At 44.8% G+C, this 27,869-nt stretch overlaps 1 protein-coding gene across 6 annotated transcripts in view; it reads right to left on the reverse strand.

Moving 5' to 3' along the window:
• Positions 1-27,869, reverse strand: part of dachd (dachshund d) — a 93,611-nt gene that overhangs the window by 3,712 nt on the left and 62,030 nt on the right. For 2 of the 6 annotated variants that reach the window (XM_075479232.1, XM_075479227.1), the window contains 7 exons: positions 20,537-20,710; positions 20,249-20,392; positions 19,987-20,118; positions 5,141-5,286; positions 2,702-2,849; positions 1,845-2,003; positions 773-841 (listed from right to left, as the gene is read on the reverse strand). In XM_075479232.1, the coding sequence (XP_075335347.1) occupies positions 773-841; positions 1,845-2,003; positions 2,702-2,849; positions 5,141-5,286; positions 19,987-20,118; positions 20,249-20,392; positions 20,537-20,710 (972 nt within the window). The remainder of the gene's footprint in view (positions 1-772; positions 842-1,844; positions 2,004-2,701; positions 2,850-5,140; positions 5,287-19,986; positions 20,119-20,248; positions 20,393-20,536; positions 20,711-27,869) is intronic. The other 4 variants (XM_075479228.1, XM_075479229.1, XM_075479230.1 and 1 more) reach the window with 4 other exon arrangements.

A 27,869-nucleotide genomic window follows, 5' to 3' on the forward strand; every position in this document is an offset into this window, starting at 1 on the left:
TTAAACAGTTAACGGGGGCCCCAACTTACTCTTGCGTGCAAAGATGAATATTTTTTGCCGCGTTTCACAGCAAATTACATGCAGCCTCTTCCCAGATAAATTGGGACCTCTCCCACTGATAAGGGGGCGGCTCTGAGCAGACGCAGCTGAGGCGTATTAAAGCAAGACGTTCGAGTAATAATGAGGATATTCAACCTCTGCAAGGTGTCTTGCATCTGGGTAAACACAGATAGCAGACAGTCTACAGAGGTTATCGCTGCGGCGCCCTTCCCCAAACACAAACTGCACCCCCAAGGCTAACAAACAAACAAACCATTAAAAATGTACACGGCTTATTCATAAAATGGATTGATTTACCCTGATTATTACTATCGAAGGAGAGATTGCGCTGGCCTTTTTTTGCAGGTTTTATGACTCGTATTGCTCCAGTGGTCGGCCGGCTGCGATGTGCATTTATACTGACAAAGACCTGTCTCCGAAAAGCATTACGAGCACTAAAAGTCAAGCAAAAGAATAATATTATTCCGACAGAAAAACCAATGATCTTGACCTAGTGCTGTGGCCCAGATGGTGGTGTATGTCTGAACAGCAGGCACAGAAACACTAATGTTCATAAACTGAAGCTGTGTGTGTGTGTGTGTGTGTGTGTGTGTGTGTGTGTGTGTGTGTGTTGGGAGTGGGGGGCAGAAAAAAAAAAGAAAAAGAAAAAAAGAGCAAAAGTGAGAGCCAGGGAAAAAGAGAGAGATTTATTGTCTCATCTGAGCCCCTGTACCTTGTATTGTCCTTTCAGCATCTGTTCTTCCACTGCTGCGGTCACTCTCCATCTCAGGGGTCAGAGAGTCTGCGAGAAGAGAGGGATCACCGCCGTTAAACATGCCTGACATCCACCTATCACCGCGCCACTTTCGCAGCGCCGCTCGAGCCTTCGGGCTATATATCTGCCCCGAAGGCATACCCCGAAAGTGGGCGAGATTGTTTCTTTCACTGGAATTATCAATCGGCGATTTAAAAAAAAAAAAATGAAATATCAATAAATAAACTAATAATCCATCAAACCAGGACCCTCCTCCGATTGTTTGCGCTCATAAAGCTCGAAAAAAGGCAGTCAAATGTTTTAAAGTGGCAAAAATTGCCCTTGAACTTGGAACAAACAGTCCTATTTTGTAATTGGTCTAATAACTCTGCACTGCACACTGCTGGTGGCAGACCAATGAACTGATGATGAAGGAGGCAATGAAAGGCTGAATCTGAAGTGCCAGAGTGCGCCTACAATACAGCTCGACATCACTGGTTTTCTTTCAGTTCAAACGCACGGAATAAATACATTCTATGACGTTGTTGAACTCTGCAAGAGCGAGCCGTCGCCGTTCTGCGTACGTCAGAGCTGAAACATTCAGCTAACAGATCAAATGAATGAACTCGTAATCAATCTGATGATCGCTTGTTTCATACATGTCAGTCCCCCGGGAGCTCCGGCTCTCAACATTTGTGTTATTGTCACCGAGACAAAACATTTCAAGATCACCTTTTGAGGGATATTACACCGATTTCAATGGCCGATCAATTAAGCTGAGCGGTTAATTAACCAAGAACACATTCAGAAGATGGAATGACAATGTAAAAATAACAGGCAGTTGTACAGTTGCTGTGTGATTGATTCAATTTACAGGACATTTGAGCTAAACAGTCGGTTCTATAAAGTAACTGAGAGCAAACACGAAAAAAAAGGACCTAAAGTTTATCCAGTTTCTAAAACACATCTTTGCCATCATTTGTTTTCCTGATTTCGGACTAAAATGACTAAATCAGACTAAATGTTGTGGTGTGCAGACGCAGCATCTCACTGTGGAGTGTCTGACCGTTGAGAGAACGCATGCTGTCGGAGGGCGAGGGCTGCTTCAGAGTCTGCTCCGCCTGCTCTCTCCTTTTGGATTCGTACTCCAGAGCTTCTTGGAGTTTCCTCTTGGCCTTTTTCTCCTTCTTGAGACGCTTCTGGATGATTGCTGCGACGGGGGGGAAAGACCACAGTGACAAGAAAAATGAGATCTGGGGGCCCGAGTTAGCGGAGCGCTAGTGGTAACGCAAATCTGATTATACCCATATTCTTGCAGCCACAGATAACAGCCTCATTTTCAAAACTACCACGGCATTGCGGGAAAAGTGGAAATCAATTAAGCCTACATATTTCATGATATATAAAGATCTAAAAGAGGAAATCTGCACAAATACTGACTGAGACTTTGCAAAGTGCTAGAGGGAATCTAAGCTAATTGAAAAATTTATTGGGATATTTTTCTTGGATTTCTCTCATTAAGCGTAAACCACACAGTTAACGTGACTGGTGCATTTTGCATGAGGCCGAGAGTGCGTTTGTACGGGACCCATACTTCCAAATCCCGTCGACACACGTGGAGAACAGGAAAAAAAACAGAGCTGTCGGTGCTAACGCGTTACCAAAGAGGCGCACGGTGGCTGGTGTCTGTCTCAATCAGAGACATTAAACATACACACAGAATTGTGTAAGTACATTCGGGAGCTTTCACATCTACACGAGCACAGGCCTGTGAAGTCTGAACGCGAGAACACGGCACATACTTACACGCTTGCCTGCCCAACCACACACACACACACACACACACACACACAGGCACACACACGGCTGACAGGGAGGATGCAGTGCCAGGTAGGCGTCAGGTAATACCTCTGTTCTTTTGCTCCATGGCGAGCTGCTTCTCCAGAGTCTCCCTGAGCTCCCTCTCTCTGAACAGTTCCATCTTCAGCTCTGTCTTCTCCAGCTGCACCTGCTTCTCCTGAGCCCGTGCATTGTCAATTGCCACTTTGAGCAGGCCCTTCAAACACACAAATAAATACATTTACAGGTGAATACATACATACAAACATCTATCTATCTATCTATCTATCTATCTATCTATCTATCTATCTATCTATCTATCTATCTATCTATATATATACATATATATGCATGAGCAAGAGCAGGAAGCTGAGAAAGTGAGAGTGATGTGGGCTTTTAAAGAGCTTTGAGATGGAGTGACAGTAAACCACACTGAAAGTGTGTCACAGTCGTGCTCGGCACGCCCCACAGTGGTGAAGCAGCTGGCTACTGCGACGTGGCTCCTCTCAGTCGGACTGAACCGGGCTTTTAGTGCACGCTGGCTGCTGCGCCCCAGCTTCACCACGCACCTCTATCGCACAGTTTTCACACGTCCATACCGCTTTATTTACAATAAAGACAGCCGATAAGGAGAGCACTGGGCGAGTCTGACCCCTTTCGGCAACGACAGTTAAATACAAGCGTCGAACAGAACTGCCGATGCCCACGACGCCACCGGACCCGAACAACGACGGGAAGAGAATCTCGGAAGGCTGAGGAGTCCAGAGCACCAAATAGGAAAGAAGAGAGGGAAATGAGCAGAATATACCGCTCCGCTCCTTTGCTAACAGCTGAGATAAGGTGCTTAACAGACTCGATAGATAAAGAGCAGAAGATGTACGGATCGATAACGTTCGCTCTTGAATTGCTTCAATGTTTATATTTGCCGACTTCTCTAAAAAAATTAAAAAAAATATGTTTTACCACTGCCAACAGCCGTAACGGGGTTGCCTTAGATGCGCAGAAGCTGAATAATATTAATGCCAAGTATCTCATCATGCCTCAGATGCATCTTGGCTTTTCAGTCCTACATTCACATGTAAAGGCTACACTGTAACGTGGTCATTTCCGTCGGCACGAGTCCCCATACACACGCAATTACATCCGATGCACTAGGCTATAGCTTACTAATTGTTGATTCCTCTAACCCCAATTTATTCTAAGTTGCTTTATCTTAATTTTCTGCTTGGTCTCATTTTGTTGATTTGTATATAAATATTCAAAGCGAGGATCATTATCAAAGATGACTTAGAGGAGTGTTGGGAGCTTGCGATGGCTTTACTTGTGGCTCTCTAATTACCACGGCGAGCCAAAGGAGAAGCAGGACTTCTGATGCCAACGGTACAAGTGCAATGAGAAGGGCAGCAGGGTACACACATCATTACACCCAGACAGAAGGCGAATACATTCATCTTTCTGATTGAGGGGGTTTGAGCTGAAGCCTAAATAGCACTCTGAGTAGATGGGTGTTGTTATAGACTGAGTCTGCCTGTGGTGACTGCATGCATGCTAAGTAAAAAAAAAAAAGGATGAGAGGGTTTTAATGACAACCGAAATATTTGCTCTTACACGGTCTCAATCGAGACGGCGACTTACAACACACGTGGTTCAGCGTTAAAAGCCTTCGACTGTGGAGAAACTATGACTAAGTGATCTGGAAGTTTTGGGAATTTAAAAAAGCTATTAAAGAAGCTTTGAATTAGCTGCAAATAACTGTTTTACTTTGTCATAGCCAAGAAAAACAAGCTCTATAGACCATTTTTATTGATTAGGTCTAGGGCTGTAGCGATACACTATCTTATGATACGATACGATGCACGATATTCAGCCAACGATTCGAAACGTTTGTATTCGATTCGATACACTTACATCATTTTCTGAAAAAAAAAAGGGACATTGTGATTTGACATGAATCGTCGCTGATTGGACCGGTGGTCCGTCCTTTGAACCGGAAGGACAACACCGCCAGACAAACAGAAACAAACGAACATGTCCCAAACGTGGGAGTCCACCTTTTCCCATTATTTCTACCTAACTGTAGACATGTGACTCCCTGGCATTCTATTGTATTATATTAACGTTCTGTGTTTTCACTAATTGTAACGTCTGACTTTTCAATAAAGTTTGCTTAAAAAAAAAAAATCGATACTTTACTGGGAAACAAAATATCGATATACATCACAGTATCGATAAAATTGCTCAGCCCTAATTGGACCCCATTCTAGACTTGTGGGTGTTCTGCGTTCCAACTTGCCTGTGGTAATAGTGAGGTTATGTTCAGGCAACTGTAAGTACTGGGTCAAGTCAAAATGCATTCCAATTGACTAAACACCTTTAAACATTCAACATGCAAATATTTTTTCCAAGCCTCCTTAAGATCGGCACCATGGAACGTTAGCTACAGGAGGTTAAAAGTGTCACAACATGACGTGGTCCCAAAAGGACAGAACTGAAGTAGTTGGACAATACCTGTATGTTGGTGAGCAGAGTCTCTATCGATGACAGACCGTCTGGGAAGAGAAATGGCGAGGGGAAACCAGGAGGCAGGGCCTGTCCAGCCAATGACAACCGCTCGTAGCTGTCTCTCGCTGTTGGAGTGCACATCAGGTTGTCATCTGCAAAGAAAAGCGATAAACCGATTAAAGATCCAGAAAAAAGTAACATTTGTTCAACTTGGCAAGAGCAGAAGTGGTGGAACATGCGAGTAGCTTTTGGCCATGCTGACACATATTGAGGCTGACACCGGCTGACCAGTAGCAATGACTGGGTTAGTATTGATCTCCAGAGGCCAATCCCAGCTCTCCCCACCTCTCAGGAACAAAAAGTAGCCCCACAGTAGTCCCTTGGAGATTCCTTCGTATTGTTTCTTCTTGAGGCCTGTGCGCGATGGGTTAAAACAATATCAACAAGAACATAAATCCAGCCACCCCTATTTAAGAGATGTCACGTGGACTCCAAAAATCAGGAGCCATCCAGCAGTTTGACCCCAGAGGCTCAGGCTTCCTTTGTGCATGCACGCACGGGGGCCTGTCAAACCTAAGATGACATCATCCTCCATTCATCACCAGCAGAAGGGTAAGGCTCTGCCATCTGCTGTCCAGCCTCTCCATTGGGCCTCAGAGGAGGGAAGAGGAGCAGAGGAGGGAGGGAGCGAAAAGCAGGAGGCAAACCGACCGACACATGTACAGCCTGGTTAAACTAAAACAGTATGTCAGACGCTGCCGTTTGTTGCCCCATCGGATCTGACACATGTTTTTGTCCAACGAGCTTTTATCAAGCCAAGAAACAGTTTATTAAACACATCCAGTCTAAAAAGGTCTCCTCAGGAAGCCCACGCCATCAACTGTTTAATTGACGATTCAGTGAAACGGGGGGAAAAGTTTTATTTGTAACGTGGAACCCTGGCACAGCACCTCTCTGCTCTCATGCACTATTCATATCTGTTTATGTGGCGGGCTGAATCTTGTACAAACAGTGAGCAGAGCAGAGCCGAGCAGCCCTGCCTCTCCCTCCCATCAATATTCACCAACGCCAGCCAAGTGCTGGGAACAGCTGGTCTTACATTAATTAGTTTAAAGTATTTATTTCACCCATCCTCAGAGCAGATTGAGCAAAAACATTGGAGATTATTTCAAGCATCTGCAAATGCCCTGGAAACATCCCGGCGCCAAAAGTCGAGTGTTAGGATTCACAGTTTAGGTTTGTAATTTGGAGAACATTTTTTCCCCCCTTTTTTTTTTCTCCCTCTGAATGGGGAAGATGGTGAAATATGCACCGCTGGTCCGTGGAGAGCGTAAACAACCTTTCTCCTCTTTCAGATGGAGTTCACTCCTGTTGATTAATTAGAATGGATGGTTGCCTAATGGATTAAAATTTGTTTATAATTTGACTTCATGAAAATAATGAATTGCCTACTTTTAAGAAGCCACTCCTGTGCTAATTCATTTTGTTTGGTGCAGTCCTGTCTGCATTTTGAGGTGGGCGTCTGGGTGGAGATGTAAAAATGCACTCTCCTTAAGCAGAGGCACAACATGAAAGTCTCATTTTATCTCAATAAAAGAAGTAATCAAAGATCAAAAGCATTACAGCTGGCTCCAGCTCAGGTTGATATAGATGTATTGCATGCATTATATGCATGCATCACGCACCTCCAATAAAATCACGGTAACAACTAGAGACGTTAGTAGACCTCGGGGAAAGGTCTGCTGTTGTAGCTTTGTAATTGATTTGTACTGTAGGCACTTTGTCCCTTATTTAGTGTTGGCATTAATCATAAATCATTGCTTTAACAAACTCCGGCTTCCCACTCAGCAGGCCTCCCCTCCAACACAATGTTGGATCACAGAGAATATTTGATGGCTTTGTTGCGGGGGAAACAACCTGTCATGCTCTGGGAAAAGCAAACAGCGTGTTTTGTTTCGACACACTCAAACTACCGTACAACACCTCTTGTCAGATAACATTTCCACCAGGAGCTGTGCATAAACACCGGCGTTTCAGAAGGAAAAGAAACGCCAAGCTAATATGTGGCTAATTTAATCAATATAATCAAGGGGGCTTAATGAAACTAAATGTAATGTAGATCTTTGGTTTTCTCTGCTTCTCGTGTTATTTGCCCTCCCTCCCCCCCTCCTCTTTCTCCCTGTGCCTGGCTGCAAATGCTGGCATGTGTTTGCATGTTTATTTCTCACCATCGCTCCAGAATCATTGACTTCAACTTAATTACAGCGACAGGCGTTGGAGTGATGGGGGCCGGTGGAAACGGAGCGCTCTGTTTTTCAGGTGATATTTCTGCACTAGCAAGGCTGCCAACAGCAGCTGTGACAGCCTCCCGTGCCTGCCGTACGGCAGAGGTACAGTTAGGGCCCCGGCTATGAAATACTGTGTGGAAAAACACTCGCAGGTCACCCCTGTCACAGAGAACATTTCATGCACAACTGTTTCGGTGGATAATAGGAGCCACAAATAAAAATGGGCCGCTGTAAATACAATGCATTCTGAATGAAATGCCATAATTTAAAACAACGCCACCACAGCCCCCCTCCTCCACCCTGCTCTCAATAGCTGCAGAGGGAGTCCTTGACAGTGTGCTAGCAATGATGAATCACCTATCCAGTTAATTTTCTCACTCCTCATGTGTTGTGCTGCTAAAACAGGGGCCAGGAATTGACTTGACAAACTATGAATGTAAAAAAAAATATCACTCGGAGGGATCTGGGCTTATCTCCAATTTACATGTTATTAGATTTGTGTTGCGAGCAGCACTTGGTCCGAGCAAAGTTGAGGCAAAAGAGAAAGAAAAAAAGAAAAGAAAAAAAATAGATGGGGCACATGATAACCGGAGATAAAACATCTCTAAAACCCACTTGAAAGCCTTTGAAATGTTTGATGGAAAGTCACTGGGAGGAGAGAGAAGCAGAGGAAAAAGTGGCCTGATTTTAAATGTGACAGACACCACATTGCAATCTGTGGTAAATCTAGAAGAAACCTTGGGAAATTTAGCTGCAATCTCTGGATAAATAGCTGTAATTGACCTTGGGAGTTGAAAATGTGCCATATGTTTCTGGTTCCTGTGTTTGAAACTGGGTCCCTCAGGACATTTCAGCTGAGTACTCACACGAAGGCAGGGAGAGCTGGAGGAGAAGAGGATACACAGGGAAAGAGAGCAAGAAAGGGGATGAGAAGAATGCCAGGAATGAGAGATAGATGGCTGAAGACAGAAGACAGATGGACAGATAGGAGAAACATAGTCTGAGGTGGAGGAGGATGGAACAGAATGGGTGTGCACAGAGTAAAAGAGTGACAGAGGAGAAGAGAAATAGGGGGGAAGAGGGGAATAGAGAAGGAGAGCAGAGGTACATTTGGCTGGCCAGTCAGTGTGATATATTGACAGGTGAAGCCTTTGTCCTTGCAAACCTGTGTTCCTCCCAGCAGGAGAACTGAATGCTAAACTTGGAGGTTGTCAGCAGAGCCAACAACAAAGCCAGGCACAGCTTTTCACTGCACAATTACATTTGATTTGACCTGCCAGGGCTGCGGAGAAAACCAGCCTCCTTCAAATGGAGTAGTTATGACCTCTCGGACAGCCATTAGCAGCCAGCGCAGCAATATTCTACCTGCACTTAAAGCACTGCATTTGGGAAAATCTTGTCTTCTGGTACAAATGCAGCGATGCAGAGCTGGGCAGAAAAAAGCGGTTGCATGCAATTTGAGCACTTGAAAAAAACATGAGCTTAGCTGATCGTGCAAATGATGTGTGCTCTCTGAAGGGACTGTCAGGCAAGAGGAAAAAAAAAAAAAAAAAAGCAAGCTTTAAGCAAGCTCTACATGGTGTTTAATAACTTTGGATGCATTCTATCGCTTGCTCTCATTAAAGAGCTAGAAAAATGGAGTTTGTAAGTGTTGCTGCAAGTCAAATTTTTGAACGAGATGGTTTGTGTTCCAACACTGTGGGGTTAAGACCGGATTGTTTGTAACCTGCGGGATCTGTTCCGAGGGAAAAAGTGCACGGCGATCCATAAAAGACAAATTCCTTTGGAATGACTATCACTTGCACATGCTGTGCATATGTCTGCGCAGTATATTGTATACGCTGCGAGGAGAGATAAAACACACTCACTCAGATGTCTGCAAACAAAAAAAGAAAAGTAGAAAATCATATACACAATGATTACACGCGCGCACGGCACACGCACTTAACGTGCCCTCATCGCATTTAAGCTAATTTCCTTTTCATCACGGAGAGAGGAAAATGAGTGTTTGCCCCATCCCTGCTGAGGGACAAAGTCAAGAGCCCCGGTCGGTTTGGGCTAGATTAACAGGTAACATTTGGCTCCCACTCTCTTATCACAGCATGAAAATCAAACCGCGTGTTTTCCTCTATCGCTCTCTCTTTCTCCCCTCCCTAATGTTCCCTTCACTTAGAGATGAAATCGCTTGCTGCACAAACCCATTTGGAGAGAGGAGAGAAGGTGAGTGGGATAATCAGGCTGGCCACTGGGCCGTGTTTCCTAAATGCTCTCCAAAACATTACTGTGCACAGGCATAAAATTAGCGCCGGGACCTTAAAATGTTGACATTTAGCATGACTTTTTGGAGAGTGACACCCTCATATTTTCTTGTAGGATATCATTAAATTCCAACTGCCCTATGGCTGTGCCTTTCCATTAATAACCAATTCGGTGTGTCACTTCTCCCTCTTTCGCTCACTCTCTCGCTTGCCATCTTTTTAAAGTAATGAGTCCATTGCTTTGCCTTAATAAATTGAATCGTATTCTCAAGGCCATATGAAGATAGAGCCACAGATGGACAGGATGCATGCAGGAAATAACCATAAATCCTTTACTGTCAGAGAAGGCAGTCTGAGGTGACAAAAGGAGACAATCACGAACCTCAACAGCGATCACGCGGAGAAAGGTTGATCCCCTTTGTTACGACATTTTTCTGATAGCCCATCTACGCTGGTACTTTAAAACGGTGATGCTTGCTAATCATCAAATATAGGAGTAATTCATGACAGTTTAGAATGCTGACAGACGATTTCCTACAAACCGCCACCGAAGATAATCTCTGATGCTGATGCATTGATCGCGTGTTACACCAAAAGTGACGCAGCAATTAAACACAATGCGATCTGTTTTTGTTTTTTTTTCTTAACTGTTAGCTGAGAAGAAGAGGGAGAGGAAAAAAAACTGGCAAAGGGAAAAGGGAAACAGAGCGAGCGAGAGGCAAGGGAGCAAAATCTGTGTTGACTTCCATTCAGGAGGAAGATATCTTGTCTTTTTATGCGGCCCGTGTCATATTTATTGCATAAAGGTCAGAGTGTTCATTTGTTCAAAGTCAGCGTTTTCCCTCTCTCCTCTCCTCCATGTAATAAATGCAGGGGCTATGTCATTATCGGACCTCTGAGGATTACAGGCTTGGCTGACTGTGATGACTGCATAAAAGCATACAGGACTTTTGTTTCTGCCGGCGCGCACCTTCAAATGAGCTCTTAAAGATTGCAGGGGTGGAGACAAAATGGCATTTTGTGGAGTGACGGGCCCAGTTAAGAACGGGCGAGGCAAAGAGGAGCGAGCTGGCTCAGGTGAGAGACCGCAGGGCTACATCCATGACCTTAGATTTAAATCAGATGGGGGGGGGGGGGGGGTGTTAAGGCGCACTCGAGAGGAGCAACATAAACTTGTGGCTCAGGGGAGAAAAAGGCAGACTCCTATAGATTTCTGTAATTCGCCTATTGACTACGAGCCAAAACTGTCAAGAAAATAATACTCGGAGAAGGACATCTTTGTGAGGAGCTTTGAAGGTGCTCAGATATAGTCTTTGCATTCTGACCTCCATTGTCCGGGTCTATTTATTGACAGAAGAATCCGTGAGATTAAATCGGCCTCAGCTATTGATTGGGTATTTTGCCTGAATCATTCACCGTTTCAGAAGGGGCTCATCGGTACAGTACACCCCACTAATCTGTCTGACCCACTAATCATCGAGCCACTTACGTCTCTCTCTTTGTTTAGTTCTCCCTTTGTTTAGCATCTATTAATTCATTAGAGCAACTTCTCCTGCGGCTTAACTTCCGACGGGGACTGGGGAGTCCTGCTTCTATCCGATAGCGGCGTGCATTCCGGCAGAAGATGCCACCGAATACGCAGCCGACATCACAATACACATGCCAATTACATATTGATAATTAAGCATTCAAACAAACAAACAAGAGAGGAAATCCCCCCATAATCACCAGGTTTTAATAGAACAAGTAGTAGCTCGGTGTGGTTGGCCAGATAGCCTGCTGCTAGATCAGAGCTGGAAAGAGGCATTGGAGGGAGGGGGTGGGCAGACACATTGGTGTCATTGCCTGGCATTGCAATCCTACAGGGAGAGGCTGTGCTGTTCTGTCGCTGTTGAACGAGTGTCGACGAAGACTGGCGCTAATCCAGACTGGATACACTGAGCTGCTTTTGAAAGAAGATGAAAGAAACAAAGGAGGAAACGGGAAAAAAACGTAAACTTTAAAAGCTTTGGAGCACTTGCTCTGCAGGGCAGCCTGTAGTGCAGAAGCTCTGGAAAAAAAAAAAAAAAAAACTGATGCAAATCCATTAGCCGGCCCCGCTTTCACAGTCGTGAAAATACTTAAGGGGTTTAAATCGGGGGGACGTGTTAAACGCGGGGAAATCTGTTTTTGATAACATTATTCGTAACAGTGGCTTTGCGTCGGCGCGAATTAATAACACTTCATTTACAGACGGAAAGAAAGCTAGCATGGCATTTCCAGTTAAAGAGATTAATTTTTAAAGACCTAATTGACAGGCTGAGGGTTAGGCAGGATAAGCAACAGACTATAAGGCTGCAGCTGCAAAGTCAAGGTGACTGCAATACTCACAGAAAGGCTTTTCAAAAAAAGCAGAATGGAGAGTAGAGAGGGAGGGAGTGAAGAGAATTAGTCCTCAAGCACTTTTCCCTCCACCCCCTATTCTTCCTCTCTTTATTAGGAATGATTTACTTTCTCAGTGAAAGGATATAAAAGCTCAAGTATAGCGGTGTAATTATCGCAGAGTGAAAATTTAAAGGTTTGACTCACAACGTCCTCGAGTCAGCCAGCAGACTGCCAGACGATAAGAGCGACTGCGTTCAACACTCGGCATCCAATTGGCTGTGTTTTATGGGCTTTGCCAAGGAAGAGCACACAAACAGCACTCGGCATCCGCGAGTCTGTAAACATGATGGACTGTGGCAAACTACTAGGGCTGGTGTTTACCTTGGCAGAGCCTGGCCCTGGCATGTCGGGCGGCGTCACTTAATTACTGTTTGCATGTAAATATTAAATGGTACAAACAACCCCTCGCAGAATGCCTCCGAAAAAATACAGAAATACATATTCAGGGTCAACCTTATCTGTCCGCAACAGTTGCCCGCCGCTCGGACAAGAAATCGCTTTGAATCGCAAATTCCCAGCATTGTACATAATCTTCATAATTGTTTAATGCTGTTGTCCAAGGGCATTCAGGTAAATACGTTCCCCCCGCAATCTGCATAATAGCAGATGCTCAGATATGTAAAGTGCGACTTGTGTTCTCGGGGAAGAAGAGGATGGGGAAAAAAAAAGAAAAAGAAGAAAGAAGAAAGGGAAAAGGAGGGGAAGGTTATGGTTCAACGCGGCTTTTTTGTCGGGATAAAGGGGCCGCGCTCATCAATGTCTCCAGTCAAAACAGATAGATGACTGCTTTGATTACAGACCTGCTCCCCCCCCCGACAGTCAAGAGGAGCACATATAGTAAAGCACCGGGTGCCTGCCGTGCATCTCTGGTATGGCTGAGTAAAGCACTTGTTCATTTGCAGTGAAGGGTAACATGAAACAGGCCTCAGCCCTCTGATGGACAGGGAGATTTCACCTTCGCCAGTGAATGATAATGCATTATTAAATTTGCCTCTCTGCTCACTAGATACACTTAGCTGACCACAGCATATTTATCTCCCCATCCGAGGCTCACGTCTTGGCAGGAGAAAGCATTCTGTCACTTTTGAGGCATTTCAAAGATTAAAAAGAACCTCTCTCTTTTCAACGTCCCTAAAAGCATCCCCCCCCCCCCCCCCTTTTCAGTGAAATGTGATTAGCGGGAGATGGTGTCACGCAATGGAACATTCATGAGGGGGAGAACAAATATCCAAATGAACTCCCATGTCCTCGAGGAATAGCCCCTCTCTGCACCATCAGCAATCTCTCTCACATGGGCCGGGGAAATTTGATTGATCCTCTATTGAATTATTTTTTTGCACTCTTTCATTTCAACAGGACGCACTGACAAGTTGTTTGATCATAAAGCATTATTGTCTGCCAAGTCACATTCCAGGGTTGTGATGGCTAATGATCTTGCCTCCTGACTTAAGGGAAAGTCAGGTAGTCAGCATGCGTTTGAAGCTCGCAATGCCAAGGACATCGGGAGGACTGAGCAAAACACTAAGCATTAAAGGCAGGGAGATGAAGAGAAGGAGCTTACACCCAACATGTCAAACTTTTAATGATACTGTACCGAGATACCGTCAACGCGGGTGAGATATTTGCATCGCGGGAAAAGAGCACCGAGCTCAGGCTGAAACTTTTGCCTGACCCAAAGTCCCCTACCGGCCTTTTTTTTCTTTTTTTTTTTTTGTTTCATCGCAAATGCATATGCAAAAGAAAAAGGGGAAACAGAACAAAGACTACAAAGGGCTGGCAATCACTTTTTTTTTTATCTTTTTCATCTTTTTTTTTCCCAACCACACCACTCTCTACATGAGCCCATCAGCATCCACAGGTCCGCGCTCAAAGCAGCTGTATGCTAATTAAGGATGATGCGGGTACCTGCACCATTTCATCATTCAAACTGTACACCGGCACTACAGAACACTCCCAAGATGCACTGAGAGCCTCCACCGGACGCAAAGAAAGAGATGGCGGGTTCTGCTCGGCCCATCGCGGCCACGCCGGTGTGGGAGGCATCAGCGGCTGCTCGGTTGATAGCAGGTATGAAAGGATGCGCCTCGAGGTGACATGATACACCGCAGCCTTCCATTTGCGCTTTCGGAGGACATAATGAGTGCAATCTCCTGTTGTGTCAACAAGTATGCGTGGCGTTTACCGGGGAAGTGCAAATATCACGTTACAAATGATTCGTCCGCTTTTAAAATACGCTTTACGGAATCAGCTTACATGGCTTACGGTTGCGTCCGACTGTCCCGTCAGGCCTTTTAGCTCAGTGTGAAAGGAGTGCTGTGCTGCTGGTGGCGAGGTTTCTTGTCGAGCGGAAAATGCTTTTACTGCCACGCGTTTTCTCTCCGAAAACTCTCGCACTTCAACATACATACTGTGCATATGGCCCGTGTTTCAAACACCCCCCCCCGGCCCGAGGAAATAAAATGATATCCAGTGTTTGATCCCCAACGTGAGTTTACAGCCAAAGCCTTCCGCACCTTTTCAAATTTCCCCTTGTTTGTCAGCTACCTGCTGTTTCACGAGACAGAGTCTTGTCGGAAGCTGTCGCCACAGACTTTCTGTTTGAAGCAATTCAGTTCGTCACATGTGAGGCAGCATTAAGCTTTCTGCCCCCCCCCCCCCCCCCCCCCCATCTAATCTGTCTCAAAATTCGGCACAAAAAATATTCAAGTCCAAACAACAAAACCCTCTCCAAAAAAAAAAAAAAATACCATCTGGTTACTGTGCACACGGTGACACGAATTCAGAAACGAGCTTCTTTTTTTTTTTTTTTTTTTTCATACGACAACAAACAGCCTTTGTCCTTCATCACCAGAGATGGCATGAAAAAGAAGAGACGTGCTCACAGGATATGAGCGATGAGACATTATGGCTGCCGTCTCTGAGGTGTCTGGCTATTTAAATAGTCTCCATATGAGCGGCGGCGCTGCATCCTTCCTCCGCACCCACTGAGCTCTCTGCTCAGAGAGCATAGGAAGAGATTAATTCAATGCTCTGCCAGGATCATAAAGATCAAACAAGTGGAGAGATATCATTAAACCATTGGAATGTTATCTCATTTATCTAAACAAACTGATGCGAGGAACAAGCCTAATTATAAAGCTCACCATAAACAAAGCTGCGGACGGCGGGGCCTTTTCCCTCTTTAACAATGGAATGCGTTTATTTTATTAATCTAACGCATCGTGTATCATATCATTACAGTTCAATATTTCTATCATTAATTTTATTCCCTTCACTTAAAGCTTTTATTGGAATTACTTTGGTTATTAGTTGGTTCTAATGTATTGGTTACCTCTGCATCTTGCTGCTACAATCTCTCTTATCTCGCTGCATAAACCTGTGCATGTTATTCAAATTGCCTCATTTATTATGATAGCTTCCTCATGTAAATTGTGCTGACTGCTCGCCCTTGCACAGTCCTCATTAGACTAATGAAAACCTTCAAACGAAAAAACTAAACAACCTGCCAAATAAAGGTCTGGGGTTATTATGAAAATTACAACTGTGGGAGCCGGGAGAAGCTCTCTTCATTAATTCATGCTCAGCAAATTGGTAACTAATTTAGTTGCACTCCTCTGCATTAATGGGTTATTTTACAAAAATGTTTTTCCTCAGCCCGAGACCTCTGGCGCACACGCTGGAGAGCTCGGAATCCTAATCAAGTCCGGTGACATATTAGGAATTGACAATCTGAAAGATAACGCAGGCTGTTTGTGAGGAGCCGCGCGTAGGTCAACTGGTTGGAACTGCCGCCGACTGCGGGGTCATTTGCTTTCTATTCTGGTCTTGCTAAGAAATTAAGAGTCATTTTCTGTTGATTATCTGAGCGCGGAGGTGGCACTTCAGCTTAGATTTGAGGAAACATTCGGCTGATTTATGCATGCGAATAGCCGGTTAAACCTCCTTCCTCTATATTTGTTTGCATTGCTCTTTGTTCGCGTAAAACCTCCATCTCTCTCTCTCTCTCTTTTTTTTGTCCTTTACGCACATGCTTAAACACACTCACATAATCAAACAGAGGCATACACAGCGAGACGTTTGTGACCCATAAATTCAGCTCATGATCCTGCTAATTATTGCTATTCACTGCTTCACACCCTGCGTGTGAAGGTCTAACACTGATCTTCACGTCAGCCTGGCCAACAGGGAGCGCACAGCCCAATGATTTCCATAGTGGTTTTAATATCATTATCAGCCTCACCCCACCCTTTTATCGCCCAGCAGAACAGCACAGCTCTGCTGCAAAAACCAACAGAGAACGCTGAAAAAAGAAAAGAAAAAATCTATTATTTGCTTCATTTCATATTGAATCCGCAATGCTTTCATTTCTACGTGCAAATTGTTGTTTTTCTCATTGTTTTTTTTTTTTCAACAGGCAATTAAAAAAACACGAACTGTGACAATTTGGATCGACATTTCCAGCAACGATGATTTGATTTAAGAGCCAACGAGGAGAAATAGCACATCTGAGCGAAATTCGTAGCAAAAAAAAGGGCTTGTTGTCTTCCCGCGTCTGTCTGAAAAATCGCGGCATCAACGCGGTATGAATCAAAAGAACCGGCGAAAAAATATGAGTGCTGCAAAATCTGGGAGAAAATATGGCTATTAGGAACCCAATTCCAACGATACCAAAGCGTAAAGGCTCTAGCATGGTTGCAGCGTCTGCTAGCGCGAGCGCTGTTGATGACGTCACGATTTCGTGCCGGCTATATATAGTGGAGCAAGTCGCAAGTAGTTGCAATTTTCTCCGTCACAGAGGTGGCGCTGCTACGTGAAGTTTACCGCTAACTACTCTACAACGAAGAAAGTGGAGAAGAAAACAATGCATCTGTCAAGAGCAGGAATACTGTCATTAATGATACTGCTGCAGTATTCGGATCATTTTAATTTCTTAATTCAGTTAAAAGAGGTCTGAAGCCCCCGGCATCACCACTTGGAGTCTCTGCCCTTTTGTTTGCCTTCACGTATCTGTTCCGTAGCTTCTTTCACACATTCTTACAGAACTCTCCCTCTTTCCCCAAAGTTCTGCCAATCTCTGTGCACTAGTTTTGGGAGTTTACGTGGTCCCTGTGCTGTTTCACTGCAGTTTCGTACAGGTGCCTGTACAAACGCACCTCCTGACTGAGCCTGGTCTCAAATTGGTCCATCCGGTTCATCGTTCTCGGCGCAGCCAAGTTACAAAAATCGACTGGTGCACGACAACACGCTGCGCCGTCTTTTCAAGGCAAGTGCCAGGCCTGAAACGTCATTTTGACGTCACGGTCCGCCACCGCCGTGACCGACGCGTCAACTGTAACTCTGGCTTAATTCGTTTCGCTCTTCAGTGCAATTTATAGCTAATCGCAGGAAAAGAACTCAAAGAGTTTCGTTGAAGATCGTCGTAGTCTCTAAACCAAAAGGGTTGACATCCAGCACTCTGTAAACCCACAACCGACAGAACACACACACATCCACACACATTTACACAAATCACACACAGATTAAACTGAGCAACTTGGATGTAGTTCGACTATCTGGTTTAGTACTTTCAGCGTGACGTATTATACAGCTGGAAGGAAGGAAGATACAAATACCATATTTATCAAATAAAACCCCAAAAAACAACGACTTTTCAGACAGTTGCGGACAATTTCACGATGGTTCAGGAGTTTGTTTTTTATTCATAGTTTGTTTTCTGATGAATGCAGTCCAGCTGTCATCTCTTGCAACCGTGTAGAGGGCTACAGAGATGGTCACAGTTAGAGAGATTCAACTAACTCAAATCCTGACGTTTTAAAGCCTTAAGTATGTTATTTGGTCATCGCCATCTTAGGCTTTAAACACATTTAAGTGGTTGAGTCATCGAAACACTTGACCTGTGTACAGTTGTCTCGAATGGCAAACATTTTGAAGGCTCTAAACAGCTTTTTTTCTGCTGTAAAGGTGAGGACAGAAACACGGACACTGGGGTACCGGCACTGACCTGATCTGAAGCAAGCCCCCCCGAGTGGCCATTGAAGGAACTGCAGGGTTTGGCACCTCAGAGTCAGCTTCAGTGTTCAGCCCCAGACATCACTGCTCGATTGAAAGTCGGTACGATTACAACTACGTTTGAGTTTGTCCTGATTGTGACCACTGTCCATGTCCCGGTGTACATGTATGGAGGGGGGGGGGGTGTGCCGAGCAATTGACCACAGTATGTTTAACGCCGCAACACACTACACTGCATGAGACACTGTTCCACTTCTAACTTTCTGTGTGGAAGTTTAACAAGTGCAGCTGAATTCAGTGCAGCTGAATGTAATCTTCAAGCTACTTGAATAGTGATTTTGTTTTAAAGCGAGAATGCTTGAAGTGGCCGCCCGAGTTGAGGCGGAGCTCTTAAAGGCTGCTTTTTAGTCCCTGCTTTCTGACGAAAGTAATGCAAAAACACGTGAATGAAAGGACCTTCATCTCGGAATTTGGCTGTGTTAACATACGCTTCGGCTTTACTGTTTTAATAAAAAAGGACGCAGAAAGATGGAACTTTTGAGCATGCGTGCCTTGCAGTGTTGTTTTTGACAACCATCTTAGATTTAGTCTTAGTCTTAGTCTTTTGGACTAAAATGCTTATTAGTTTTAGTCACATTTTAGTCACTTCTATATGTGATAGTTTAGTTAGTTAGTTTTTAGTCCAGTTTTAGTCGACGAAAACTCAAAAGGGTTTTAGTCTAGTTTTAGTCAAAAAAAAAGAAAAAATAAGTATAGTCTACCGTGTTATAGTATGGTCTTAACTATCAAACAAGCAGAACAAAAATACATAGCTTATTAACTGACCCTATACTAAAGCTTTCTGATTTTTCATTCTGTACTGTGCGTGTGTCCCAACTTTACTGTAAGCGCACTAAACGCACAGGTCCTGGTTAGGGCTGCACAACGTCACTTGTGGCTTTTAGGCTAAAGCTAGCAGACTCTACGTATAACAGTAACTCTGTTTAACATATCAAGTTACGTGCTGACAGAACGTACACACAAAGAGATAACCACACCGTCACTGAATGTAAACATGCTGCTAAAGTAACACACACATAATGAATTGACGTTAGCGTAACAAAAGCTAACTTTAGCCTGAAGTTAGCAGCCCATTTGCGCCAGGAGTATGTGGAAAACGTACTAATGTATTAGCTTACTATGAAATTTATCGATTATGTTAACAGCATTTGTAACTTACCTTCGAAAAAATATCCCTGTGGCGAGCCTTAAGGTGCCGCAGCAGATACTTTTTAGGTTTTAATTGACACACACAATAAGCAGAAATGTCATGCATTTTAAACGTCTGACAGATCACCCACTAACATTTTCTTCCATTCTCGTCTCGTCAACGAAAATCACACACGTCTCGTCATGTTTTCGTCATCAGAGAGCTATGTTTATCTCGTCACCGTCTCGTTATCATAATGAAAAAAAGTGGCGTCAACGAAATGATTTCGTCATCGTCATCGTTGACGAAAACAACACTGGTGCCTTGGACCATTTGAGACGAAGGATATACAGGCAGGTTTGATATGAGCCTCAAACACCTTATCTGGGTGTCAGTCTGGCTGCGAGAGCTTCGGCTTCATGCGATAAAGGCTGGTCAAACATGTTTACATGCACTTCCGCGGTCGAGCTTTGGTCTTTTTCTAGTGTTGTCTAAACATGGCGATTGATAGAAAAATCAAACCAGTCAATGAGATCAAGCTTCTGTTTAATTCGAGGGCCTCAGGGCTTATGGCATCCTTCTTGTCGGTTCGGTTTGCTGCCTGCCTCACTGAGCTCGGTTTTCTTTCCATTTTCGGACCTTCCCGTTTTTTTGTCTTTTTGTCAACGATGAAATTGAACTCACCTTTGTCGGTGTGCATCCTCTTTGCTTCGTGGCTCATGTCGTGGGCCAGGTCTCCTTCTTTAGGCCCAGGTGCGATGTTGGGAGACAGGCCTAGCAGGGCTTGGTTCATGGACAGGCCATTGTGGTGTGCTGCTGCAGAAAGGGTGACAAAAGCAGTCCTGAGAACATGCACAGTGTTTCTCTGGCTTCTACGCAGCTCGTTTGGCTTGTTCTTTACCTGTGTCATTGATTGCGTTGCGGGATAGTGTACAAAAAAACTTACGTATCCTGTCTGAGGAGCTTTCTGTGTGGGCCGGGGAGCTGGACACACTGCTGCTGCGGTGGGATGACGGGTGACTGCCTGGCCTCCTGTTGTCTTCTAAGGAAGGTGCAGGCGATGGACTGTCGAGCACACGTTCCTGCAACCCCAACAACCACAAATACAGACACGCACACACACACAAAATAAATATCCAGGGTAGGCTGAAGCGCTGCACTACTAAAAAAAAGAAGAAGTTGCCTTCGGGGCATCGAGTGCGATAGCATTCCCTTCTTTCAATTTTAAAATTTACCTTTATAACAGAGGTGACCATTCTGGAAGGGAGACTCTGGCCCTGTGCTGCAGCAGCCATGTTTGCGATGGTGCTGAGGTGATTCATCTGGCTCATCGCCATGGTGACAGAGGCTGGGGGCAGGCTGACTGGGATCAGGGGGTGTGGCATCATCATGAAAGGGAGTTCCAGGCCTGAGACACATGAAGAGGTTGTTGGTTACTCAATGATGCATATTATGAGTGAGATATTCACAGGGGAAACTTGTGAAGCTCTGTCTGATAACTCAAGACCTGCTGCCGTTAATTCAGCCGTCAGTTATTCCCACCGCTGAGATACCCTTTAACGCCCGGCCTCCAATAACCCTAAAGGTTTACACTGCCGTCCATTATGAAAAGAATGGAATCATTTCAATGAATAATTTCTTGGGGAATATTTCCATGTTAACATAATACACATAAATATTTTACTACATATGTTAATAATAGATACTGCTGCAATAATAATAAAGAAAACGGGGATGATAACTATATACACACAGTCGTTCAAAAGACCAAAGTTTACGCTGCAGTAAAGACACATCAATTATTCTGTGATGAATAAAAAAAGGGGCACATTATGGAGAGCGTCTCAATATTTACATACGAACAATATCTGTAAGAAAGAAGAAAAAAACAAGGGCAATCTCGAAAGTCATTACCCAAATGACTAGTTAAATGTGCTAATGACAAACAAGTACCATTAGAGTACAGTGTGGCAATGACTTCAGGCTAATTATAGCAGCCTGTATTTCACCAGAGAACAAGACACCAGAAAGAGTTTCAGACCGCACAAAGATGGGATTTTCAATATTTTCCTCCTCTGCCATATGCACACAAATTACAACATCAGAGAAATCGTACAAATGTTTTGAATTATTCAATTTGCTCCGTGGCAATGGGTTTCCTAATTGGGAGAAGCGAAGACATTAGCAGTCTGAAAATGTAAAGAATGTCTAATAAAGATACCATAGGGGGCTAGCAGCTTGTCAAACTTTGGCCCTGGACTGTGCTTTTAAATAGCTTAATGAAAACAAGGCAACTTTCAAAGGACATGAGCGCAGAGAGAAGGTCAAAGCTAGGTGTCTGTGCCCCCCCTGCACCACCCCCAACCATGGCACCCCTTCCTTCCCCCCTCTTGCTCTGTGGGGACTTTGAACTGGCAGGATCAAAAGTGACTGGAAAGAGTTTGGTCTCGTCCCTGCGCCACTCAGATGCTTTTCCTCAAATGCTTTAAAGAAAGCCTCATAGACACTATTGGATCTGACTGAGCCTCTGTGTTGATGTTTCACCCCCCCCCCCCCCTCTCTTCCTTGGCAGCCCGGTTCAAGGTAAAGAAGAAGAAAAAAAAAAAGAGGGAAAGAAAAGAAAAGCAAAGCTCTGTGAAAGAAAGCGGATGAAAAAGAAAAAAAGATACCGCACTACAGAGCGCAAAACAACCCCACTCTTCTTTTTGACAAAACATCAGTAGCCAAAGGGCAAGGAGATCTGCATGGCGAAGCCTCCAAAGAGAAGGACACTGGTTGGAAATGAAAGGAGATGAGAAGTACTCCTTTCTGTCATTCCACCTCCTTCCAAGAGAAGCGTTGATTTCCATAAGAAAGATGGCATGCAGTTTTCTCAGTGGTGAGTATACCCAAACAATATAAAGCAGGGGAGATTAAAGAAAGGCGGAAGCCAAGCAGCACCTTGTATCAGCGCCTCTGCCGAAGCTCAGACTGAATCAATTACCACTCAGCGGGCTAAGCTCAATTAAAAAACACAACAGAGGGCCTGATTGCGGGGGCACTTACTGTAGGACAACATGGAGAGGGCTAGGCTAGCTATCAGCCTTTCGAGGCCACTCAAGGGCCAGAGTGAAGAGACTTATTCTGCCTTTGAGGTGGATACATTACAACCATTCAATCAAACGCAGCTACGTGGATCGAGACGGATTTTCACAATATCAACAAGGTTTGGAAAAAAATGGACCAAAAAAAGTCCTCCACTCCTCTCATTATTTCTTGCGGTTGTTGGTAAATGAGTTCCACGACAGCCTGGTGCAAGAACACTGGACTTCTGTTCGCACTAAGAGGGTATTAGTCTCGCTTTCAGTGCCCGTCCAGCCCCTTTCATGTCACCCCCATCCCAAAGCAATGTTTCTCCCATAAAGAGCCATTCAGGTCGCCGCAGGGGAATGTGCCACAGAGCGACAAGGGGTCCACCAAAATCCCTTTATTTGTCGCTGAAAGGAGCCAGGTGAGGACGGATATTTATCTATTCAAGGAATCTGGCAGTTTTGCACACACTGAGTGTTTTCATGCCATTCATATTCAACTTCTCCCCCAATTTGTCTCGTTAACGAAGCGCATTGCCGCGAAACACTTTTCAACTCGGCTCTTATAAGCCGGGATTTGAGTGTTTTTTTTTCTTAAATAAATGAAAAACAGAAAATCAAGAAGCATTAGTCAGACTCATTAATCTCCTGGATATTGTTTAGGTATTCGGGGGGGGGGGGCAAACCGCTAAAAACGTATTTATCAGTTTTTCGTTTATCTCTGATAGGGAAGTTCAGGCCTGATGAGAGGTGAATTCCCACAAGCATCCCCGCTCTCCTGAAGGGCATAAACAATACATTTGGAGTAATTTACCTGAAGTGAGCCGGGGGGCCGGGACCTGCAAAGGTGAGCTCCTATTTACCATCATTAAAACAACAAATCGCTTAATACCAATATAAACAGCTCAGCTATTATGTTGAGCAGTGCTCGAGTTCACGCGTGGATGAGCAAAGATCCGAATCGCAGAGGATGAATTGAATGAATTAAAACAGCCCTCGGTAACAACGTGATTAAAAAGCTGTTACATCAGGACCAGGCCACGTTGGCTGACGTCCCCCCCCCCCAACTTACAGAAATCCCACCGGAAGAAAAAAATAGTGATTGAAGGTTGAATGTTTTAAAAATGATTTTAAAAAAAAAGAGAGCCGTAATTTATTTCGATGACCAAAATGACCACTCGCAGTGATTTGCGCTCGCAGTTAATCTTCATCGAAAAAAACGTAGCCTCAGCCCGTCTCCGGCACCGGCTAAAACCTGCAGAGGGAAATTAAGAAAAAAAAAAAAAAAGAAAACCTAAGCCATCGAAAGTGGCATGAGAGAGCAACCGGCCCCCTTACTCTTAACTCTGTTGTGGACAGATTTCCCCTGACAAAAATTAAACTAGCTCCTACTTGGCACTTTATTATCTCTTCAACTGAATGATTTATTGTTTGTGGAGCGAAAGAACCAAAGAAAAGGGGGAAGATTACATTTCCAGCCAAAGCTCAGGCTTGATCTCGTTTTTTTTACTCCCTCTGTCCAGGAAAAAAAAAGGCTCCCAACAAACAATAATGTCAGCTGTAATTGATCAGAGGTCGCTGGCTGGGCCCGCAGTAAAAGCGCACTATTTAAGCGACAATCGGCCCCTCGCTCTTCAGACGCTGGCTAATGAAGCTGTCTGTCTGGGCTATTTACCTTCTCTTAAATGGAAGGGGAAAGATGTACTGTAAGAGACAGGGCTGGAGAGGATCTGCCTCTCGTTCCTGTGAAATAGGACCTGCACATGCCTCGGGAATGTATAATTGGTTGGCGCAGCCAAAGCTGGGGATCCGGTGCTAATTAAATGACTTGTTTAAAGCCTATCTGTCTTTGTTTGGGAGGCTCTGGGCTTCAGAACAATGCATTGTAAATGCTGTTGTCAAACAAACATTCCTGGTTATCCTCTGATTGGAATGGAACAAGACAAAGGGCTGATTTGCTCACGGCTAAGCCTCTGGGTTTTTTCAAAGTGTGGAGATGTTTTTCTTTCTCTGATCTGTCAAACTGAACAGAAACATTCCAGTCAAGCATCTAAATGGAGCGACTCACCGCACAATGCATATGCAGTCCGCCGCCGCAAAACAATCTCAGTTTTCCTGCTAATTGGACTTGTAAAATGCCCCCACGTTGTGTATGCATTCCTTCTACAAAGGAGAGACGTAGGTACGCGCGCACGGAGAGTCTTTGTTGTGGTCGTATCAAGGATTTGCACGCCGGGTCCCCGAAAAGGAAGTGAATGGCTCGTGAAAAAGTGTCTGTCATGCCGCAAGACATTTAGATGGTCTCTCTGTGGCACTAATCAGCGATTAATCTTTTTCCATAACTGTTAATCTCCTCCAAAATCAGAGGCCCCGGCTCGTGAGGTGGAGGGATCCTTCCGCCCATTAGATCAAACGTAAGACGCGGCCTCCGTAAACGCGGCGCCTGCCATCGCGGCACCACTTAAGACAACACGAGCGCATGCTCGCACGTGCACAGGAAAACAGAACTTCTCCCACGTTCATACGAGCACAGACACACAAACGCATGCAAGACACACACAGATGGCAGGTTCAGTCAAGGCTGGAGAGTCCTGTTTCTCATTAAAACGGTGGGGTGGGGGGGGGGGAGTGAGGAAGGTACCGAGCTTTGATGTAGCCACCCACAGCCCTTCAGTGTCATTGAATGAAACTTTGAAGCTTTTTGTGTTTACGCAGTTAATGTTGATAATAAAGCAGACATCTTTGTCTTTGTTAAATACCTGCTTTGGACTCACGTATGCGTGCCCACACAGGAAAAAAACAAACACATGTGCGCAGGCAAGCAACATAAAAAACAGACACATAAAAAGAGTGCATCATGCAAGCCTAACACAGAGAGGGTGGGGGGGAAACACACACTCGAGGCTCCACGATGCCGTATAGACGAACGCACAAAAGGTACGAACGCACATGCAGCTAAAACACATGCAAACATATGCTTACATTCCAAGAGTCATGAGGACTGGCTGCATTTCAAGCCAATTCACATCAACAAGCAAAGTGTGTGTTTTGCATCCCAGGATAAAGATGCACAGTGATTCAGGTGGGCAACTGTTCCCAGCCAAAAGGCCTCGTGTAATATAAGAGATGCATGATAAGAAAAGATTTCTGGTTTGATGAGGTAACATAATTGCTTTCCACCCAAATCACTGGAGTGTAACATGTGGTAGATATTATCAAGGAGACAGACAGAGGTGTGTGTCCTTTAAGTGTATAAAATTGAAGGCAGGCAACTTTTATTGGATAATTTAAATCCTCTGCTCTAATGGCACGCATTCCTTATGAAAATTGAAAGATCAATCATCGCTGTGACAGATCTGTTGTGAAGAAGTCTTCCTGTCTTTGAAGAGAAAATGCTAAACACGTTTCACCCCCCACCCCCTACCCCCACGCCCACCCCAACCCCGCCCACCCAGCCCGCGCCGGACCCAGTTCTTAGTTGTCTATTTGTCTCTTTGTGAAAATGTTAACGAACAGGGCAATAATCCGGCCATATGCTTGCATGTGGCAAATCTCATTACAGTAAATGACCTTTACCAACCAATGCCAGCATCCTCGCGCTTGATAACGTGGGGGGGACACACAGACAATGGTGGGTTTCGGGTGACGCAATCGACTGGGGCGGATGGCCAAGAGAGCCGGGCCTTCAGACACATTAGCAACAGCGCTCGCCTCTCTAATTTGGGTCGGAACCAGGCTCGCTTTACATTTGTCACACTTCACTCTCGATAAAAAAAAAACACACAAAACACACGCGGGAGAGCCTTGACACCCGAGCACTTACAGTAAGCTGCGGCGCAGAGAGTGCTGCGAGCAGGAGAGCAGAGACGGAGAGAGAGAGAGAGAGGAGAGATATTGCTAGCAGCTGTTACTACTGCGGGTGCAATATATTCAAGTCCAATCAATAAGCTCCTGCAGACAGTGACACCCAAGCAGACAGAGGAATCATTTCCATCTGATACTTAGCAAAGGCTCCCCTTTTAAAAAGATTGCTTTCAGTCAATGACAAGCAGTTGTCATTTGACTAAGGCCCCCTGAAATGAAATATATGACGAGTGTTATCAATCACGGCCCACTCTGCCGTCATATCGCGTTAGTGTGGGCGAAGTGGGGGGGGGGGGGGGGGGGGGGGGGGGGTTGGGGAGTCGGTTTGCATGTGGTCATCGGGATCCTCCGTTTTAATTACAAAATTAGCATCGCTACCTCCCGCGCCCTCACTTCATCCGTTCTAAAAGTGCGGCGTGCGGTCCAAGCGCTAACGAGTTCAGGCGGCCGCGGGACATTTCTGCGTGGCGAGCTTTTTGCCTTTCGTCGGAAGCGGGCGTTTTTTTGTCAGACATTTTACACGCAGTCGCGAAGACAAAAAAAGCTTATTTTGACTGATCCCGTTGCAAAAGGGGTGCTGATTGGGATATCCCCGTAAAAAAAAACGTGCGTTGCGTGATTCTCCTCCTTTCTTGGTCCATAGGGTAGGCTTTGCGGCGGTTAAGACGTCTGGACCCTGTATGGCTGACGGCTCTATTTGGAGGGGGGTTCCCATGTCATAATGAAAAAAAACACACAAAATGCCCTTTGCGGAACAGAACTATTGTCTTTGAGTCCTGATTGCTGTAATCACAGTAAAGAGATTGTCATTTTGGTTGTTGTCATCACAGTGTCATTGCTGTCATATCATTACCCGATGGCAATGGTTCCTCTTACACATAATCAGAGCGAAATGAGAGCACATGATATCTGGCTCTAATGCTGCACCATCTTAGCCGGGCATGCGAAAACTGCTCCCATTCTTCCGCAATTACACGCCGCGCATATTTCACATTATGCCGACCTGCGAAAGCTCATCATCACTGAAAGGTTGAATGTCATTTATTACACGTATCACATTTACACCAAGTGACATTGTCTTTTCAAATTGTGTTGATCTCTTCACTTTCAAAGGTCAGCCCCTTCCCTGCTAAATTCAACCTGACAGAGAATAGTGAGGAGGGGACAGCCGAACACATGCATCACCCCCGCATCAAAGCGCTCCGAATTAATCTATCCAATTAATGAAGAATGAGGCCTAATGTTGATGAGGGGTGACAACTCGACTGGTCAGTTGTTTTTTATAGCTCTGCTCCCGTTATCGTGAACTAACCACAAGAGACAATCAAACAAATATTTCCATGACACGTGATTTGTCTCGCGTGCCGCCCATCCTCGCGTCCCTCGCCGCCACCCCGGCTGCCACTCAAATATGAAAGGACTTGATATGGATCATTACGCAAATAACGTTTAATCAATTCCCCCCAGTTATTGCAATCTAGTTCTGCAGTTGTCTTGCGTTTGTGTGTGTTTTGTAGCTACATCGCTGCGTCCCACCATTTCCCGATCATGCCATATTCAAGTGTTATGCTGACGCCTGACAGCGGACGCAACTGGAATTAGAACGAGGACATTAGAACTTCATAAAGAGAGGAA

The sequence above is a fragment of the Odontesthes bonariensis genome, chromosome 12 (assembly GCF_027942865.1).
Source record: "Odontesthes bonariensis isolate fOdoBon6 chromosome 12, fOdoBon6.hap1, whole genome shotgun sequence".
NCBI classification, from domain to species: Eukaryota; Metazoa; Chordata; class Actinopteri; order Atheriniformes; family Atherinopsidae; genus Odontesthes; species Odontesthes bonariensis.